Raw genomic sequence first — 22,153 nt, 5'->3', positions numbered from 1 at the left:
CCATGCTTTGTTCATTGTGTGTTTTGGGGTTGTCGGGGAAGGCGATTGTTTTACGTGTTCTTAGCTACAGTAATGTTAATTGCCGTGCCGTTGTTCGTGTTAGTTAGCCATGTTCCATGTGTTATGATAGATTTGTATTACTTTGATGTGTTACGATTGTTGCACCCGGGGTGAGAGCGCGTGCGCCGTTCGCGCGCTGCCCGCCGCGACAACAGCGTGGGGTTGTTAAATGCTCTGAGGAATAGAGATCACCCTTGGTTGAGAAGTCAAATCTCTTGCTTGCTTGAGGAAGCCCAAACTCGCAAGAATAATAATAATAATAATAATAATAATAATAATAATAATAATAATAATAATAATAATAATAATTCAAGCAACGGTTTTATATGATCAGAAAAATATATCACAAGATAGAGAAATAATTGAATACATGTTGACATACAGTGTATGTTGTTGTTTTTTTTTAAGTTATAACCACGTTGTCCTCTTATTTAGAACGATCGACACGCTCCATTTGTCATCAGTGATTAAAAACAATTAACAGAATATTCCAAATAAAGATGTGTGGGGGCCCGAAAAAATAAATAAATAAAATAAAATAAATGAAAAAAAAAAAAAGGTGGCTATGCAGGCAGGCAGAGCCGCGGGCAGTCTTCGGGGGGTCCTGGGCGTGAAATACGCGGAAGCAGCATAGACGGGAAGACTCGACGGAAGCGGTGTCGTCGAGGAGGAAGGGGGAGGAAAAAAAAAAAGGAAAAAATTAGCCACAACTCGCCACACAAAACGGACTGAAATCTGTTAGAAAACCACCGCGACAAGAAATTCCGCCGCTGCGATGATTCTGCTGGAGATCAACAACCGGATTATAGAAGAGACGCTGGCCCTGAAGTTTGACGGCGCCTCCAACGGGTGAGCGATCATTGTTCCGGAGCGGACGGTGCTGCTGGGCTGTCAGGCTAGCTGGGTTAGCTCCCCGCTCGCCCCCCCGTCTCCATCACCAGAGGCCGGGTTAACGATGGCGGTTGTGATTCCGCTGTAGAGTTCGGAACCCGCGTTTGAGCGTTCGGGCGGCGGCGGCGGCCGCCTGGCCCTGCCCATCGCGCCGCATTCTCTTTTTCCGTCAGACTTTGGAATTGGGAGGCCGGTGGCGGGGTGTGTCTGTGGCTGCGCTGGGTCCAGGCATCCAGCTAGCTCTGCGACCTGACAGAAGCGCGGGGGGGGGGGGGTCTCTATAAGGCTGGGAGCAAACCAAACACCCGCAGGCACCTCGCACCCACCTCCACCTGCGATCTCAGCCAAGTCACAGGGTCAGGGATGAGGGAGGCGGGTGGCCGCGTTCTTCTCGCCGACCAGTCTTACACTATGCAGTAAAAAAAATAAATAAATAAAAAAGAAGAATCCCGGTTAGATGGGATGTGTTCTGTCATGAATTCGAAGTCTGAACTCGGAGGATTGCAAATGTGCCACTATGCTGCAGAGACGCCCGCAAGGCTGCTGCGGCGGCAGCCATCGCCCTACTTCCAGCTTCCGCATTCCACTGCTCAGGCTCGGTCAAGTCGGTGCACGGAGGGTGATCACTGCTGATGTGATGAGCCTCTGCCTGGAGCTGCTGGAACAAGCTCTGGAATCACACCCCACATACCACCTATATGGCTGCTAAGTGGTATAGCAGTGCGCCCACTGTTTTTCCCTAATGAATAACTTGTTATGGGGAGGGGTGTCACCTGCATACTCATGCTGTCACCATGGGGATAGATAGATAGATAGATAGATAGATAGATAGATAGATAGAACACCAAGAGCTGAGATACAGTGGTTATGACAGGGTGGGTAAAATGAAAATGGAATAATAATGAAAATACCCAAGAATGATTTTATTCTTTGTTTTGTATGATGGCTTTGAGACTTTTGGGGTTTTTCTGTTGTTGTTGTTTTTTGACACTGTGCTGTCAGCAGGCAGGGCATGCAAATATTCCATAATATTACATCATGTTACGTTACATTAAGTCCTTTAGCGGACACTTGTCCACATATGTCCGAAGCCACTTACAATAAGTCCATTTTGTTGGCGGGTATCAAACCGACTGTGTATCGCAGCTAAACCTTCTCTGGGAATAAGTAGCATCAGTAGCGTAAGGCGGATAGATTTGTTTTGAAGTAAAGTAAGAAAGAAAGTAAATGGTGAAAGCGACTGTTGGACAGTTCCAATACCCTCTGTTGTAAACATAATAAATTTGCACAAGTTAATCTACAAGAGTTGTTCCAATTCCCAACCTGCAATGATAATGATCAAAAAACACTTAATGTGTTAGCTTAAGAACTTCAGTCTTAACTGGTAATAATCGTTTAATCTTCATACTGATGTTATCACCATGGTGATGAATGGATGGATAGATAGAAAAAAAGAACACCAATAGCTCATATGCCATGGTTAGGAGGAGATGTAAAAAAAAAAAAGAAGATAATTAAAATACACAAGAATAAATGCTTATTTAGACTACTGCTTGTTTCTCCAAAGGACCAGTCTGCTCAATGTTGATAATATATATTTTTTTCCTCCTTGTAGAACCAAACCAGAGGCGGTGGAGGTGACCTTTGCAGGTGAAGTCATGTGCTAAACAACTTGAAGGGTTTTTCAGCATTTTGGATCTTGTATTTGTACATTAATGCAGTGGTTCTCAAGGTGGGATCTGGGGACCCGCAGGGGTCCTTCAAGAGGTTACATGGAGTCCAGTCCACAGCAAAATGATTAACAGTTAACTTTCACTATTATTTCCATCTGATTATGTGTGAAGAAACACCATTAGATAATGTACAACAATGACTGTTTTGATCGTAGTTTCACAGTTCTCTCCCCAACTATAGAACAGACAGGTCTGAAAGTTTGGACTAAATCATATCTATTAATAAAAATAAACATCTTCTCAAATGAGTTCTGTGGACTGATACGTATTCAATTGACAGTCCTTGATTTTAAAAAGGTTGAGAATCATTGCCATAATGAACATAATCTATGGCCTTAAAATAAATATGTAGTTTTGCATCCTTGTTTGTTGTATTGTTGTGTTTAAATCTGTCTGTGCATGATTAAAAAAAAAAAAAAAAAAAGGCTCTCAATAAGCTTAAACAAAAATGTACATCCCAAATCTAGATTTTGATGGCGTCTTGTACCACATCTCAAATCCCAACGGAGACAAGACCAAGGTGATGGTCAGCATCTCCCTCAAGTTCTACAAGGAGCTGCAGGAGCATGGAGCCGATGAGGTACGACCTGCTCACACACTCGATATAAGACCACAAAGAACACAAGTTGGGAGGCTCATAGGTGTAGGTTATGCCCCAAATATATCCCAGACATGTCCATTAGGGCTAAAACGTGACTGAACTAGTGTGGCATTTTAAAGGTGGAGGGAGTTTAGGACTTTTAAAAACTTGGAAACAGATGTGAGGGTCTGACTTCATGATTTAACTCGTTGGCCTCACAAGCCAACGAGCTAACATTTGTTGTTGATGCTGCAACGACACAGAAAATATAGTTCGCTACGATCTCTTCCTTGCTTTGCTGAACAAACTTTCCATAAGTCCACGGTTTTTCCTGAACATTTAAAATAGCTTGCAGGCAGATATATTACTTTTTAATGTGGCATTATCAATCTTTCATTTTGTTTAGCGGTTAATACGTTGTTACTTTGAGGACACCGTAGTTCACAGGGATGGGAGGGGTCTTGTGTTCAGTGCGGGGTCTTGCAGGAGATTGAAGTAGTTCCTATGGCTTCCTTTTGTGCTGTTACCAATTGTGCCTTTTCAAGGTGACAAAAGGCCCCCGGAAAATCCTTTATCTGACAAACTTTGAGGTTTAAAGTCCCTTTATATCCCGACACATGCACACAGCGCACCATAAACGCATACGGGCAGATGATGATTATAATACAAAAGCGGAATATAACAGGGTCTTCTTTATGCTCACGCGCCATCACCTCTCACCATGTATGGAAGAAAGCGGCTGCCTCGGCCGCTGGCGGAAACAGGAAGTGAATACTATGACTCACCCTAGAGAAGGAGGTGCTGACTGTGAGCGCTGTTTTGGCTTCCTGCCAAAAAAAATATCATGCCTCCTGCGCTTCCTCTTTTTTCCCCTTTTCGCTTTAAGTTCATGAATGCGGATGCTTATAGTAGTGATGGGAAACACTGTGTTTAGAGTATTTAAGTGATGCACTGGTACTATCATCCAGGCCCTTGAACATATTCAGGCATATTACATTTTATTTATTTGCGACATGACAATATGGAGAAAAAGCTGGACTTCTTTTTTTTACCTTTTGAGTCTGAAAACAAATTAGAATTTGGTTAATGTTTGCTACTGCAAATTGACAACATTTCAAAAGTAAAATTCCTTTTAAGACAAGATAGCGCTTAGAATTCTCAGGATAGTTTAGTTTGTGATTTTATGATACAAAGCAGTCTTAAAATGTATTAAAAGTCTTATTAAAGGTCATATAATTGTTAAAAGATCTGATTGTATCACAATAAACCTGTCTCAGATATTAGATGTGAGATTTTAGAGAAGACTGACCGGAATGTAGGAGCATGTTAGTTGTTTTTAATGGAGTAAAGAAACATTCAAATGTCAATTATTTTGTTCTAAGGAGCCCAAAACAAACCACACTATACTCATTATCGGCCGATATATATGGGTACAATCAAACAAAACCAACAAGGAGTCTGGTTACCCAGTACCCATGATGCATTACGCTAGTGGCCAGTTTCCGTCTGTTGAGAAGTGCCATACATCGTTCACCTAATCTAAAACAGTGTTGATGTTGGAACTGTTGTGACCACAGCTCCTCACACCAGACACTGTTTCTCTCATCGCTTGACTCCATTTGCATATTTCTACATCAGCGATCAGTCCATTCCGGAATGAGTTATGATTTTTGAATCCATCTCCTTAAATTACTGCTTTGAGACGCCCACCTCCTTCTCCTTAGATTATACCTCTGCCCGCCGTATAATGAGTTACTGGAGCCACGTTGTCAGTTTTATTGGTCTCGGCCTCGTTGCTTAAGTGTCCTGACTTGGCAAGGTTGAACTCTCAGGGTGTTTTCATGAATGAGGATGCACAGAGACTGCCAAAAATGGCAGCTTCTTCTTCTGAAAGGAATCAGTTCCTTTTCTTCCCCTTTACCATATGAATTTGGTTTAAATTTCTCTGGTTTTAAATTGACTTTTTGTCCATTAGGCTTGGGTCGGGTTACTTTTGGAACAGTACGAAGCAAGACAGTCCCTTAACTCAGTTGTGGTAAAATAATAATAAAATGTGTGTGTGTGTGTGTGTGTGTGTGTGTGTGTGTGTGTGTGTGTGTGTGTGTGTGTGTGTGTGTGTGTGTGTGTGTGTGTGTGTGTGTGTGTGTGTGTGTGTGTGTGTGTACACACAATATATACACACATATAATATATATCCACACATATATAATATATACACACACACATTGATATATACACACACATATAATATATATATACACACATATATAATATATACACACACACACACTTTTTATCATATATATATATAATATATATTTATTTATATGTGTGTGTGTGTGTGTGTGTGTGTGTGTGTGTGTGTGTGTGTGTGTGTGTGTGTGTGTGTGTGTGTGTGTGTGTGTGTGTGTGTGTGTGTGTGTGTGTGTGTGTGTGTGTGTGTGTGTGTGTGTGTGTGTGCCAAGCCAAGCCTATTGTCCATCTTACACACATTACTTACACACAGATGAGGTGATTGACACCAATTTCGTCCCTGTGTGTCCATTACCAAGATAGTGAGGCACTGCATGATCACTGTGTGAGCTCAATGCATGGCTGCACAGGGAAGCAACTAGCCTAACGCCGGTGAAATTAGTGGAATACACAATCAGCATCTGAAAGTTGAGTTATTTCACCGTTAAATCTTGAAGTAAGAAATCAGTATATATATATATCAGTGTATATATGTCTGAATCTGGGCCAGGTGGACAAACACACATTTCTCTTTAAAAGATGTTAAACAAATATATATTTTTTCTTTGCAGCTGCTGAAGCGGGTCTATGGGAATTTCCTAGTTTCCACAGAGTCTGGTAAGTTCTTGCAAAACCCCTCCTCAGCTTTGTCTGCAGAGTGTCTCACACTGTGACATACATTAGGAGCCACTTGAAGAGGCCTCTTCCAGCTGGTTGACAGCCGAATTGCAACCAGCTTTCAGCCATTCGGCTGGAATCCCCCCTCCTTCTCATGTGTCCTGACAGTGCGTGTTTACTTTTGACTGTAAACCTGCTCATTTATTCAATTTAAGTGTCTCCATGAGATGGCGTTACCTTCACAAAAACACAATCACATACCAGAGATTTCAGATTTTCACCCCTAACCCTGACTCATTACCTGAGATATTGTCCTTTGAACCCTGACCAGAGGTCAACTTTCAAAGTTCAATTGTTTTTTTGTGATATGAATGAGAAAAGGTTTTGCACAGCTGTTTAATTTCAAAATGGGAGCTGTTTTTTTATTTACACTTCAAATTACAAAGTTCAACAGCTTTGTAATGAGAGCACTCAAACTAGGTCTATGTAATTATAGTTTCGAGTTTATTGTCACTTAGCACCACCTTGCAGTATTTATTGTTACACGAATGTTGTTGTTACACTAATCTCTGTCGCAATGTAGCTTGAATGTTATTCTCCCTTGTAAGTCGCTTTGGATAAAAGCGTCTGCTAAATGACTAAATGTAAATGTAATGTAATGTATTGTGAAATACTTGATAACAATGCAAGCATCATTACCAGTAATGAGATTCTTTGTCTCAGAGCTAACTCAACTTTACATAGTATGTAAAATAATGGTATAGTAGTGATTAAAATATAACAGTATTTAAAAACAGAATTTAAAGAGTATTCAAACAGTTAATTTTCAAACAAATTTAAAATCTTAAAATGAAAAGAAGTAGTGTAGTATAAGTAATATAAAAGTTTTTACCTAAAAGAAATACAACATAAAATGCAAACAATGACAGTGAGTCAACTTGATAGTGGACATCTTAAATAGCCATGGGCCACAACAATGCAGTGTCATAGTGTATAGTAAGATAGACACAGTGTTGTAAGACAAACACTGCAATATACTACTTAGAGGTAAGACAAAACAGGTATGCAATACTTGATACATTAAAGTGACTAGTTTTAATGTTTTACTAGTGGACAAGTATGTGGATATATAGGTTCTAGTCTTTGGCCTTTTGATTTCAAAATGAGGCGTTTTGAACAATCAAATTTTTATTTTACTTAAAATAATTGTGAAAATATCATTACAAATGTCTGCATTTGAGCCTTCCTGTCGAAGAAACGGTCCCACATCACCCCTCCCCTCATCTAATAGATTGATTTTCCAAATTCCAAAAAACAACAATGGCAACCTGTTGGGTGACACAAAGGGATGGCCCAAGGCTTTAGCTGCAGTCTGTTTGTAGTCACTCAAAAATGTGTACTGCAGCAATTAGAGGCAATTACTGTACCGTCCCTTGTGTAAAAGGTGTAGACTGGGAGGCTCCAATACAAGTGATTATTTAAAAAACAAAAAAAAAAAACAAATTAAGAAGCAACAGGTAAAACAGAAAAAATGTGATAAACAATAAAGGGCGATGCAGCAATACAGATAAAAATGATCTCATACAATCGAGTCATAATGCACAGATGCTCAATTACACTTGTGCGTGTGCATAAGTTGTCATTCTGAAAAGCAATAGAGATTGATAGATACTAATAATACACTTCAAATAAGTATTTCCATAGAGAAGTGGTAATAAATAATAATATTAATAACTTACAAGGTGCGCAAAATGACACGCTGTATGGCAAAAAAAAAAAATCCCGCTCCAATTCTTAGTTAGGTTCACCTCTCATACGATGAGTTAAAGACAAGAAAGTGTTGAAGATTTCATGATTGTATTCATGAATTTGTCAATTGACAGTATAGCAATGGAAATGTGCATTATACTTAACCGGCATACTGTACACGTACTGTGATACAGGCACCGGTAGTTCATCCTTGGATTTCCCCCTAACCCTGGTCTTAATTTGAGGTAGGGCTTAGGCCTTTATTTGTATGTGTTGACCACACCTCCGGCATTTCTTAGAGGCCCGGTTTTTATTTGAGTAACTGTTTATATTTGAGGAAATATGGTAACTCAAATATATGAATTACCTTATATTTTAAACCTTACACTGCTGTTATGTACATTATCACCTCAATGCTAACCCTGCTATTTTGTTGTTGTTTTAATGTCATTCATTGTCTCCAGCTCATTCAATCGTCACTGACAACACAGAGGAATGTTTTTCTGAAAGTTTTCTGTTTATTTTATACAAGCACAGTATGGAACCAGATCAGAATGGCACACTACTATTTTGTGTGTGTGTGTGTGTGTGTGTCTGTCTGTCTGTCTCATCTGGGACCTCAAAATACGACGCAGAGTTTTTTCAGACATCAGGGGACTCCCCGAGGGGAACTAGGACCTGGAACTAGGAGCTCCCTGAGAACCTGGTACTGGTGACGCGGATGTGACGTCATCCAGCGGGGTTTCAGCATGAGTTCCATGTTGTGTTTACACCGCAACTTCCACTTATTTCACCTTACCAGTCCACTAAAATTAGTTTCGGAACAAATTTGAGGTGAGAAATAATCAATCTAGTTGCTGAATTTTCACTCATATTAGATTTACAAGATATAATTTAAAACTTTGTTCCCACTTTCGTAAAGCACGGGCTTGCTCCCTCTGCGATTTTCAGTTTCATTCAATTAACTTTGTAAAATTAAATAAATACATACATCGACAATAAAAATACTATTTTTATTTTCTTATTCGTCCCATCACCGGCACATCAATCACTGAAGGTTCAGTCCCTGTCCTGGAGCAGGAGCTGAATAAGTTGCTTAAAACGGAGATCCGACAGTAGTGCTTGCAGCGCGGACACAATAGAATGGACGGTTCCTACAAAATGTCACTAGAACGATGAAAAAGTTCCTGTGGTGTCAAAACGCACCCAATGGCGAGTTTTGCGATACATTAAGTATTGCGATTAAATTTGTTGCAATATTTCACCTTTATTTTATGTAAATTAAAACACCTGTTACACACGGTTATGCAGTGTTTTCATTCGTTTTATTCAATTAAATGCATCAAACAACAAAAAAAAAAACCCCACAGATTCATTCATTCTTTCTTTAAAATCAGAGATGTATATATTGTTTATTGATTCTATTAGATGTACAGAACGTAGATTCCATTCCATGAAATAAACGCAGGATTATCCCGTATACGCGGGTTGCTTTACGTTTTGAGCCGCTGCCAGGGACCCGTCACGGTCCTTGCATGGGTCAGCCATGCCCCAATCACGGAGCTGCCTGGGCTCTGTTATGTTCCAGCTGTCCCCTCCAAGTTGCTCCTACTGTATGACTATTATTTGACAGCTATGGCTGGTAGTTGTGGCTCGTACAAACACTGCAAACTCATTTAATTTCTGGTTTGTCGGACGAGCACCCTCCCGTGTAGCGGTAAATCAAAGCCAAAGAACTGTCAGAGTCTGGACCATCAGTGTCACTGGAGGTCTGTTTGCAACAAAATGTCTACTCAATGAATTACAATTTTTTATTATTTTCCAAACGTACAATTTTCAATTGTGATTGAAAACCAAGTTAGTTAAACCTCTAAACAGCAGAACCATTTGAATAACTTGTTTTGTTTTTTTGTTATAGACATGTCGTAAAGGTTGATTGTTCAATACGGTGTCCAGCCTCTGGCATTACATTGCTGTTTATTGATGAAAAGTTGAGCTCTTTTTGAAGATTTGGCTCTTGACTAATGAACAAGATTTGTTAATTGTCCCGACTCTTCATTTGTTTGACTCGGTCGGTGTAGCGAGAGTCAGTCTGTTCGGTTGTGAGTGGAATTCTCACAAGAATCATTTGATTATTTTATTTTTTATTTACTTTTATTTAGTTAACATTGACTTTATCTAGCCAGGTAAGTCCCATTGAAATTACAAGTCTCTTTTTCTCGGGAGTCCTGGCCAAGATAGCAGCAGTACAGTATTTCAAACACCATACAAGCAAACCTTAAAAACACATAAAACAAAGCGCACAGTCGCAACTACCAGAGTCATATGCCTGACAAGACAGACGGGAGGAAACGGATCTAGCTAAGGAAGCAATTACAAATTCCAATTGAATTTGCCTCCAAACCCTTCACTGCGTTTTTAAATGCCCTGATCGGGACCCGCTCATCTAGCTACAAATCAGTCTGCAAGTGGTTCCAAGCTGCAGGGGCAGAGAACATAAAGGCCTGTTTGCCAAATTCAGTGCCAGCCTGAGGGACGGACAGTAAGAGGATGTCATCTGAGCGCAAACAATAGTAGCTAGTTTTGAGTGAGATATGCCCGCGAAGGTTAGAGGGGGGCAGACCAAGGATTGACCTATAAATAAATATGTACCCGTTTTCTGTCAAATTCTGTCAAAATGATTCATTTTGGTGGAATGCAATATATAAATTAGTCAATGTGAATTAGCCAAAGAGCTTCAACTTTTTTTTTTTTTTTTGACGTTAACTACGCGGAATAACTCCTGAGTCAGATCAGTTCTCCACCAACTAATCGTTTGCCAATCGTGTGTCACCAGTGCTTAAACGTAGAAACTGTAGAATAAAGAAGTAGTAGAATTAAGTTTCTACTCCAGTATGTGGTTCCCTCTTCCCATTGGCTGTGTCACTGGCGCACTCTTCTGATTGGCTGTGTGTCTTGTTGCCCCCCTGCAGGTTACAACGTGTCCCTGCTGTTCGACCTGGACGCCGTGCCGTCGAACAAGGAAGAGGTGATCCACCAGGCGGGCATGCTGAAGAGGAACTGTTTCGCCTCCGTCTTTGAGAAGTACTTCAAGTTCCAGGAGGAGGGAAAGGAGGGCGAGAGCAGGGCCGTGGTCCACTACAGAGACGACGAGTCCATGTAGGTGACCGCTGAACTGCCTGTTTAGAAAAGTAAACAAATGAATTATTGAAACTAATTATGACAACAGTATTATGTAAGGTCGGAGAATAGAGCATTTATATTCATTCATTGCTCAGACACTTTTTTCAAAGCGACTTACATGAGAGGCGAGAAAAACAATCAAGCGTACATCGACCGTTGGAGCAACCTTGAATTTAGGTTCCTGAACACCTGTTTCTAAACTCAACCAAACACAAGCGCACGATAGCGAGAAGGAATCAGAATAAAATTGTGTTAAAAGTAAAGTATTTTTTTTGTATTTTAGTCCAATATGACAAGTAAATATTTTGTTACTATATTATGTCAATACAACAAGTTAATACTAGTCAACATCAACAATAACAAGAATAATTACTCATAAACGAGGGGATACTTTTGTAGACGATGAAATGACCGTAATGGCCATAACGTGGCAGAAGAGCTGACTGTTCTCCTTTTGAAGGTATTGAATTTGGTTCGGATTATGTCTCCCGACCTCCGCTGCCTCCTTCAGGTACGTAGAGGCCAAGAAGGACCGCGTCACCGTCGTGTTCAGCACCGTGTTCAAAGACGACGACGACGTCATCATCGGCAAAGTCTTCATGCAGGTCAGCGAGTCGCTCTTTGTATTAAGGCCGTGGTAGAAATCTGATCCAATCTTTTTTTTCAGCTGGAGAGTCTCGTGCCATCTCAGCGCTAGATAACAGTTAATAGCAACTACTGCTCCAGGAAATAAGATGAAATGCACATGTTTTCAACCACAGCTTGAAAAACTATCGGCTATTTTTCAACCACCTGTTGTTAGAGCTGGGTATTGGTACTCAGAACCTTTTTATGGTATCGACCAAAATAACCTATTACCAAGTAGTATCAAAATCTCTCCAGTCAAACAATACCTGCATTCAATCCTTTATCCAGATCTAGAAAAAAATGACTCTTTGTAGGGTTTTGCTCGCAGCCAATCACCGCAAGCGTTCTTTGATTTAACAGCGTGTGATTGGCTCATTTATCAGGTCAATGGATTCGCGGTCACGCGCCAGTGTGACATGTGGACGCATTTGGTAAATCATCATGTCCTGAAACTGGCGAAGATTCAGAGAACGAAAGACAGCATTTTGAATTGAGAATTGACCCAGCTGAGGACCTAATACCTGACGATGAGTGAGTAAGGTTAGAGATGGTTATGTTTAGGTATAAGTTTAGGGATTGTTATGTTTAGGTATAATGTTCGAGATGATTAGGTTAAGGAATAAGGTCAGAGATGGTTACGTTTAGGTATAAGGTTAGCAGCAGCAACGACAACACCAGTTAAGGTATAAGGTTAGCAGCACCAACAACACTAGCGGCTACTATACCAGCAGCAGCAATAGCAGCAGCAGCAACAGCAGCAGCAGCAACAGCAGCAGCAACAGCAGCAACAGCAGCAGCAACAGCGCACAAGCGAAGATGTCACCGGAACCGGAAATCTCATCTGTATTGAGTCAACAGTTCTCAGGGAAAGCAACGCACAGCAAAGACGTCACCGGAACCAGAAGTGGCAGCCCTCACCAGACACTGAGATTTCAACTGTGTGCACCATCTCATCTTAATCCAGTCACGGTGGATGGTTAAGTTAAGGTATAAGGTTAGCAGCAGCAACGACAACACCAGCAGCGACAATACCAGCAGAAACAATTGCAGCAACAGAAAACAGCAGCAGCAACAGCAGCAGCAACAGTAGCAGTAACAGCGCACAAGCGAAGACGTCACCGGAGCCGGAAGTGGTAGCTCTCACAGGAACCAGAAATCTCCCCATCTGTATTGAGTCAACAGTGTGTACCATCTCATCTCAACGAAGTAACGCACAGAAAAGACAACACCGGAAATTTCAACTGTGTGCACCATCTCATCTTAATCCAGTCATGGTCCTTTAATTAGCGTCCCTAAATTACGGGTCAAGTTTTTTATTTTTTTTTTCATTCTGACCTCGGGAGGGAGATCCTTTTGACTATCTCTCCGCAAACACACCCTTCTTATGATTCTCTCACTGTAATGTCACAACAGAAACAACAACAACAGCAACAGAAATAGCACTAGCAGCCACAAATCAACAACAGCAGCAGCAACATCAACTCCAGCAGCAGCATCAGCAACAAAAAAACAATAGCAAAAAAGACAACAGCAACGCACACGCAAAGACGTCACCGGAACCGGAAGTGGTAGCTCTCACCGGAACCGGAGAAGTCACTCAGGTTAGAGACGGTTAAGTTGAGGTATAAGGTTAGAGATATTTAAGTTAGGGTATAGGGTTGGAAATGCTTAATTTTAGCCATAAGGTAAGCAAGGGTTAAGTTTAGGTGTAAGGTTAGCAGCAGCCACAGCACCATCAGTTAGTCATAGACTGTAGCGAACAGCAAGGGTTTTAACCTGCTTTTAAAAGTGTGGGGGCCTCTCTCAGGTCCCTTGGTAGGGTGTTCCATTTACTTGGGGCATAGATACAGAAGGCAACTTCTCCTGCTTTAGAGTTGGTATGAGGGATAGTGATGGTTTGTGTATAATTAGCATTTATTTTATATACTCAGGTGCAAGGCCATTTATACCTTTTATATACAAGTAGCAGAATCTTATAATCAATCCTGGAACAGGTGTGATATGTTCAAACCTTTCTGTCCCAGTGAGAACGCGTGCAGCCGCATTTTGGATTAACTGTAGCAGCTGCACAGCTGATTTCGGGAGGCCGGTGAAGAGGCCATTACAGTAGTCCAATCTACTCGTTATGAATGCATGGGTTAATTTTTCACAGTCTGCTTGTGACAGGAAGCCTCTTAATTTTGAAATGTTCTTTAGATGGTAGAAGGCTGATTTTGTGAGTTGATTTAAAATTCAGATCACTGTCTGTGATTACACCCAGATTTTGGGCTTCATTCTTGCTCTCCACGGACAGAGAACTAAGATGAGGTGCAATTTTCTGTCTTTGAGCGTTTGCACCAAAGATGAGTATTTCTGTTTTGTCTTTGTTCAAAAAAAAAAAGAAAGTTATTTGACATCCATGCATTAATATCATTAATACACTGAGTGAGGGAGTGTATGGGGAGTAGGTCTTCAGGAGATAGGGATGTGTACAGTTGTGAATCATCTGCATAATTATGGTAAATTATTTTGTGTTTATTTACAATATGTGCCGGTGGAAGCTTATTGAGGTTAAACAATAATGGTCCCAGAATCGAGCCTTGGGGCACCCCACATACAATATCCACTTTGTTTGGCACAAAATCTCCAATAGAAACGAAGAACTGCCTGTCCTGTAGGTTGGTTTTGAACCAATTTAGAACCAGGCCAGATAGGCCGACCCATTTTCGTAATCTCGCGAATAAAATCTGATGGTCAACAGTGTCGAAGGCAGCACTGAGATCCAGGAGCAGAACAACAGATCATTTTTTTGTATCAGTGTTTATGTGTAGATCGTTCAGAACTTTTATAAGTGCTGTTTCTGTGCTATGGTGAGGTCGAAAGCCATATTGATGGGTGTCTAAAAGGCTATTTGAGGTTAGGTAGTTGTTAAGCTGAAGGTAAACTGTTTTTTCAAGTATTTGAGGAACCGTCAGGTTGGAAATGGGCCTGTAATTGGCAATAACTGTTGCATCGAGGTTGCTCTTCTTCAGGAGTGGTTTAATGACAGCTGTTTTAAATGCTGCAGGAAATATACCTGATTGAAGAGAGCCACTTAAAATTTCTAATACCTCATGTGCTAGGCAGTTAAAAATGTGGGAGGGAGGGGATCCAGGCAGCAGGTGGAGGACCTGAGCTGACCAACAATATTGTCCAGTCTTTTTATGTCTAAGGGGGCGAAGTGAGAGATGGCAGCAGTCATATCACTGGGGAACTGAAGGGCAGGTTCATTTCTGGATGTTGAGGCACTGATATTCTGTCTGACAGCTATCATTTTATCACTGAAGAATTAACAAACTCCTCCTCCATTTTTCAGTGGAGAGCATCTCTGACGGGGTTGTAGATGGTGGATTAATAAGTCCATCAACAGTGAAGAAGAGCACTTTACTATTGTTGAGGTTTTCATTAATGATTTTAGAGAAGAAAGACTGTCTGGCCTGTTTAATTTCTATATTGTATCGATTGAGTCTATCCTTGTAAATTTCATGATGAACCTGAAGATTTGTCTTTCTCCGTTTTCGTTCTGCCTGGCGACACTCTCTCTTAACCTGCCCAATAACTGCGCCATTTCTCCAGGGGGCTTTTTGTTTTTCTATGTTTTTAGTTTTAACAGGTGCAATCCTATCAATGATATTTTGGAGTTAAAGTTGTTCACAGGATCCTCAGTTGATGATTCCTTGAACAGCGGTAACTCATTTACAATTCTCTTAAAGGTTTCAATGGTATTATTGGTAATGAGACGTTTTTTAATTGTTCGAGTACCCCTCTGTTGTACAGGAAGAGCAGACACGTCAAAGAAAATGCAACGGTGATCTGAAATAGCAACATCCATGACATAGGGTACAGTGATGTTTAGTCCTTTTGATATGACCAAGTCCAGAGTATGCCCCTTATTGTGGGTGGGTCCAGAAACATGCTGAGTGAGGTCAGATGCCTCCAATAGGCTAATGAAGTGTTGAGCATCTGGGTCTGTTTGATTGTCAACATGAATATTAAAATCACCTGAGATAATGACACAATCATAATCAGTGGAGACCTTGGACAGTAGCTCAGAGAATTCATCAAGAAAGCCACATTTAGATTTTGGTGGCCGATAGACAGCGATGATTAAAATCGGGGCACTGCAGTTTATAGGTATAGCAAGGTGTTCAAAAGACGTGAATTCTCCAAGGAGGATTTCCTTGCAGGGATAGACATCAGAGAAGACAGCAGCTATTCCACCGCCTCTCTTATCAGCTCTAGTGGTCTGGATGAACTTGAAATTAGGAGGTGCTGTCTCAATGAGTGTGACTGAGCCATTTCTATCCAGCCAGGTCTCAGTCAGTAGAGATAAATCCAGGTTATGAGTACTTATAAGCTCATTAACAAAAATGACTTGTTAGTTAGTGATCTGACGTTTAATAAAGCCATTTTTATTGTTCTGGGTGAATGGCTTTGCGGGGTACTGAGAGTTTGAGTCTGAACCGGTAGTAAATTGTTTAGATTCCTGTATGTTACAGGGAAGTTACGTAATTTCAGTCTATGGTTTATAATTACAGCAATTTGTAAAGCAGAGTGACAGTCATTAATATCAGAGCGGATCGGACTCACCAAACATCAGCAGCGAACAGAAGATTTCAGTGTCAGTTCCATGTTCAAGGCGAGGAGGCGTGATCCGTGAAAGTTTGGATAAACTCCATCATGTATCTTTGAGGTCATTAGCTAATGGCTCCTGTCACACCTTGGGTCAACTGAAATAAAGTTGTGATAAAACCTTGTTTTTATCTTTTTAGACATCAGATTTGATCAACTATTTTCACTTAATTATACAAAGCAGTTCGTCAATACATTATAAAGTGTGCTGTGACAACATTTCTAGCGCCGGCAAAAAATACAAAAACATCCTCTTTATATCTTGTGTGTTTTCGATGTATCTAAAAGCTGCATAATGATACTAACCAAACTATCGATGGCATATCATCGTAGCTGTGACCGTCCTTCAAATGGACAAATCAACCACTTTGGACTAAGTGTGTTAAGTTGATTCTATTTAGATAAATATCAGACCACACCAAAATCCCAATGCTTCTCTGAATTCAGCTTGGACCTAAGAGCCTTAATACACTGAAAACTAAAAGTCATTTGGATGGGGAGGAGTGGTGGCATTTTACGCAACTGAATGCTTCCTACTATATGGGTATAGTAGAAGAAAAAAGGTATGGAATTAAGTACTCTATTGTCTCTATGTCTCTGTTTCCACCTACATATTCAACTGCTGTTCCTCCTCTTCAAACTGTTCCCTTGAGTCCCATTAACTTAGGGGGAAGCAAATGAGTTTTATTATATTTTTCTACTCCTTGGTGACATGGGGGTTTCCTCGAATACATTAGCGTGGAATAAAAAACTGACTGACCATGGTCTACTGTTTAAAAAAAAAAAAAAAAATACAAAATAAATAAAACGAAACAGAAATCCAGTTCAGTCTTGAATGGTATCATATCAAATTGCAATCCTTATCGCCCTAGCCCTTATCTCCCTCTGCTCATACAGGTGTGTGTGTGTGGGTGTGTTTATATGTGTATACAGGAGTTTAAGGAGGGCAGGCGAGCCAGCCACACAGCCCCCCAGGTGCTGTTCAGCCACAGGGAGCCCCCCCTCGAACTGAAGGACACGGACGCAGCAGTGGGCGACAACATCGGATACATAACCTTCGGTCAGTGTTATGTATATGTGTTCTACATCGTGTATATGCCATATCCTATGTATGCTATATATGTATGCTATAACACCGACCAATAGAAGTTGCTCCCTTGCATAGTTAAAAAAAAAAAAATGAACAAAATAACTTCAAACCACTTCCTTGAGCTCTGGAATTGTGAAATTTGTCATATTCCATCATTTCAAGATATTAGAGAAATGTTTAATACTTAAACCGATTAGTTTCAGTATGACTGTTACTTAAGTGTTTGATTCAATACTTATAGCCATCCCTGAGCTATAATCTCAGTTTTTAGCCATGTGATATCTACCCTCCTGTCTTTTTTTTTTAATTATTCATTTACTTATTTGCTTTTCTTTTTTTTTTTTTTTTTGTTTTTTGTTTTTCGTGCAGTCCTGTTCCCCCGCCACACCAACGCCAATGCCAGAGACAACACCATCAACCTCATCCACACCTTCAGGGACTATCTGCACTACCACATCAAGTGCTCCAAGGTGAGGCTGTCATTTTCATATTAAAAGTCCCCTTTAGTCCCAATTTAAACTTTTAAATAATTGTAAAAGTTTATACGTATTAATTAGGTTTATTATTTTAGACATAGAGGTTGCCTATTTCCTTCGGAAATAATGTGTTTTCTATGCTTATTATTCTTTATAACCAAATATAATTAATTATAATATATAAAATATATAATAAATATGGAAAAAAATAATATATAATATATATTTTATAATTTAAAATTAATTAATATAATACAAAATTATTTGTATTACTATATAATTTTCCATTTCAAGGATAAAGAACATTTTTTAAATGTATTTATTCACTAGTCAATTTGTCGTTCACCCACCAAGTAGTCGAATATTAAAATAGAAGTTATAATAATAGTCATTTGCGCACCCCTATTGTCCTCCCAGTAAAGGTATGTTCCAGAATCCAGTTAATGGTTCTAATTATCCCTCTTGCACAAAGAACCACCATTTTCACATGAGGTCAAAGTGGAGTGCAGGTTTTTAAGAGGACAATGCCATCTGGGTGTGTTGTGTATGCATGACAAATACTAAAATGCCTCAAAGGCCATCCACTCGCTTATAAAAAGTCCTCATTTGGTCGTAAATCGCAAGCACTCCCACTCGCAACGTAAGCTTCAAATAGAAGAGAGATTTATGGGCTTTGTCTTCGGTTTTGTCAAATTCCTCTGGAATTAGAGTTAGCATTTCCCTGATGATACCCTGCTGGTTTCGAAATACTATGTGTATCTTATTGCCTGTGTTCTGCAGCGATGTTTCAACCATTTCACAGAATATTACAAGACGAGAGGTATGACTCGACAATATGGCTAAAAATGTTATTTTTTTATATTGATCAATATCGATAATTATCAAGATATATATTTATCAATAATTATAATTATTATTATAACGGTTTCATGGCTGTACGTTAAACACTGCATAGATAAAATAAATAAAAAATATGTAAACAAAAATGAGATAAATAATAATATATATCATATACATTTAAATATATAATATAATCACTGTTGTCTTGGGAACAGTCCGAAAAGTTCCTGAATCTGCACCTTGATTATATGCGTGAACGCATATATTCTTTCTTTACTTGCTCTCTTTCTGCGGGGATGGGGGCCGCGCCGGGCTCGGGTTGGGAGGAGGGCGAGTTTGAGTTCAAGTTGGTGTTGGTGTTGAGGAAGATCCGCCGCGTCAGAACCGCGGGGCCTCATCGCATCTGCGCGCTGCCCGGCGGGGGAGAGAGCGGAGAAAGCATCGGCACTCCTGCTGTATGATTGGCTGTTCGTGTCACATGGTTGTTTCTCTGCTGTACGATTGGCTATTCCTGTCGCGTCCTTGTAGGTAGAGGAAAACGGACTCAAACTGTGTCGATAATAAAGCTCATCCATTTTGTCATCGTTATTGTGGAAGATTTTATCATAAAAAAGATCGAGATCATTTTATCCCCCAGCCCTAATGAGATGTAATATGCATGAGATTTTAAATGAGAGTGCCGTTTAAAAAAAGGTGTAAAATCAAAACACTAAAATAAAGCCCTTAAACTTTGTTTAAAAGCCTGCGGTTAGATGTCTAGAAAACAGGCGCAAAATATACAAAGTATTGATGCATTTGAGGCTCGAAATGATTAGAAAGTCACATTTGAGCCTCAAATGCATCAGCTTACACTGAATTGTCACGTTGCCTCATTTAGTAAATATTCACTGGAAACATTTGGCGTTTTATTTATTTGCAAGAAACGGACCTTTCATTTTAATTGAAGGTGGTGTTTTTTAAAAAGCTCTCCATGTGTTCTATTCAATGACCGCGATAAAGCCTCCTCTGCCGTCTGACTGTCGCCCCCTTGCAGGCCTACATTCACACGCGTATGCGAGCCAAGACGTCAGACTTCCTCAAGGTGCTGAACCGAGCTCGACCCGACGCCGACAAGAAGGAGATGAAAACCATGTCGTAAGTAGCGCCGTTGTTTGGAGACCGTTCTAGACGACCTACCATTGGGTTTAGGTGTATTCATTTTTTTATTGGCAAACAACCCCATCCAAAGATGATATAATTGGTAGTGCTGTCATTATCACTTTATTAATAACCCAAATCTTAAGGTTTCCAGTTGAAATACATTTCTGTAAAGGGAGTCAATAAATCTTAGGGTTGCCAGTTAAAATACATTTCTGTAATGTGAGTTGATAAAGCAAAAAGCTTGCTAGTTTTCTCCTTGGATTCATTGAGAGGAACTCTCCAGTTGCGCAAACAACACATGTGGACACAGTAGTAGGAGTTTATGATGCACTGCTGACATTTGTCTCTATGTGCTTAGGAGGTGTGTATGTGTGTTAGCATGTGAAGCATCTCCTACACCTGAGCCTCCCGCAGGCCGAGCTGGCACAGGTCTTAGATGTCTATTGTCGCAATCCTTATCGCTGTAGAGGAACGTGTTTGACAAACGCCGGCTGCGTTTTGTCACAGCCCTGGAATGTCTTCTGGCGTCGGGTGCCCCACACACACACACACACACACACACACACGTCATCTTCACCAGTTTCTCCTCCATCTGTTGGTTTCGGTCAGAAACTATCTACAAAACTGTCGTTAGAACTGTGGAACCATGTGTCTTATAAGTTCAATTTCAGCATTTAAGAAATGTCTCCAAGCGTGCTGCAAAAAGGTTTGTTTGCACATTGTCCTCTAATAGTACACATTTATTACATCCAGTGTTTATTTGACTTTGTGAGTCTCTGAGATGGGGAATGTAGTTTTCACTGAAATTCAAGTAGAATGTGTAATTTTGTTGTCCCCCCCCTAACTCAATGGGTGTCCATCCATAAAATCTTTGACCAACAAAAACTTGGAGCGCAAAAAACTCCTTACAGCCACCCTACAGGACTAACCAGTATAAGTAAAAACATATAAATACTATGTGAACACATGCAAGTTACTAAGTAGTAATTTACCAATTTAAATACTAGCGCTGCATCCAAAATGGCGTACTAGCATATTATTTAGAACACAAGGTTAGTTTGGGAGAGTTTTTTTTAGTGTGTTGAAATCCATAGTATGCATCAAAAAGTACGTGGAAACGTATCAGATTGACATAATATATCTGGTGAAACATTGCAGTACGCAAACACTGCACACTAAGCCGGCAAGCGTATCCCACAATGCATTGTGATTTTTCTACGACAACAATCAAGAATGACGGAGTCAGTCCAAAGTGGCGGACTAATAGTATTGTCAAAAACCGGCAAAGTGCTGTAAGTACATAAATCAATACTTCGATTCATCATTGTATTACTCAGAAGTTCTCCCTAATTTCCAGAGAAACTGGTTTGAAACAGGACTTTAAAAGGAAGAATCGTTCCACTTTGTGAATCATTAAACTGTAAGAATCACAGAGGTCACGTTTACTATCCTCCACAGCTTTGTGTCAATTCAAAACTCCAAACTCAACAGAATGAAGGTGAGAGGATGGGGCTCATTTTTGGCATTGTTTTTTTAAATTGTATTCGTAGGGGTAAGACGTTCTCCCGCTGAGGTCCCCCAAGCCCCGCCCTATTGCAGCCAATCGGAAAAACCTTCTGGACACGAACCACGTCGACTCAGCGCCACATTGGACAGGACTTCAGGATGCCTCGAATGCCCTCGCCAACCAAACATGTCCACTTTTTGTTTAGGGTTTTTTTGTTTTGTTTTGTTTTGTTTTGTTTGTTTGTCCGCCCCCGCCCCCCGCCCCCCCAACAAAAAAATATGAAACAAAGTTGGCTCTTATTTGAGTAAAGTTGGTTATACCTTGGAAACTTGAGGCTTGAGCTAATGGAGGGAAAGGGGCATTCCTTGTTTCTGGCTTTGCATAGCTAAAGAGAATTACTAGTCCTATATAAATATATATATGAGAAAAAAAATGAAATTTTTGATACGATATCTTTTACTCCATTTGGTACTCTTGCCTTGCCTCCCCCCACCCCCGCCCCAGTCTCCCCCTTCTTGTATTACCCATGCATTTGATGACTTCAAAATTCAAATCTCTCTCTCTCTCTCTCTCTCGTTGTCTGTACCATTGTCATTGGTCTTAAGAAAATAAATAAATCTCTTATAAAAAGCACGTATTGTGGTTGCGTATGATTTAATCTAAAGACACAAAGGCGACAGAAACTAGTGCTTTATTTGTTTTTAACTTTCTGTAGAACTTGCTGAGTTTCAATGAGAATTTCAATTGTAGAAGAGATTTGCGTTTGGAAGAACCATT

The 22,153-nt window shown here is 40.2% G+C and overlaps 1 protein-coding gene across 1 annotated transcript; it reads left to right on the top strand.

Moving 5' to 3' along the window:
- Positions 1-707: 707 nt before the first annotated feature.
- Positions 708-21,993, top strand: arpc2 (actin related protein 2/3 complex, subunit 2). The gene is made up of 10 exons (XM_080024257.1): positions 708-909; positions 2,567-2,601; positions 3,152-3,264; positions 6,069-6,114; positions 10,836-11,022; positions 11,558-11,651; positions 17,257-17,383; positions 17,783-17,883; positions 19,763-19,863; positions 21,420-21,993. Exons 1-10 carry the CDS (start codon positions 836-838, stop codon positions 21,439-21,441), a joined length of 900 nt encoding a protein of 299 aa, XP_079880383.1. The 5' UTR covers positions 708-835; the 3' UTR covers positions 21,442-21,993.
- Positions 21,994-22,153: the final 160 nt, after the last annotated feature.

This window comes from Zeus faber (assembly GCF_960531495.2).
Source record: "Zeus faber genome assembly, chromosome: 2".
Classification (NCBI taxonomy): Eukaryota; Metazoa; Chordata; class Actinopteri; order Zeiformes; family Zeidae; genus Zeus; species Zeus faber.
The sequence above is the reverse complement of the archived record's forward strand: the minus strand, read 5'-3'. Positions and strand labels throughout refer to the sequence as shown.

Excerpts from the sequence above, each read along its gene's own strand:
- arpc2 (XM_080024257.1), top strand. The coding sequence starts at position 836 with ATGATTCTGCTGGAGATCAACAACCGGATTATAGAAGAGACGCTGGCC. Across the intron at positions 6,115-10,835 it reads CCTAGTTTCCACAGAGTCTG|GTTACAACGTGTCCCTGCTG; the intron begins GTAAGTTCTTGC and ends GCCCCCCTGCAG. Across the intron at positions 11,023-11,557 it reads TACAGAGACGACGAGTCCAT|GTACGTAGAGGCCAAGAAGG; the intron begins GTAGGTGACCGC and ends TGCCTCCTTCAG.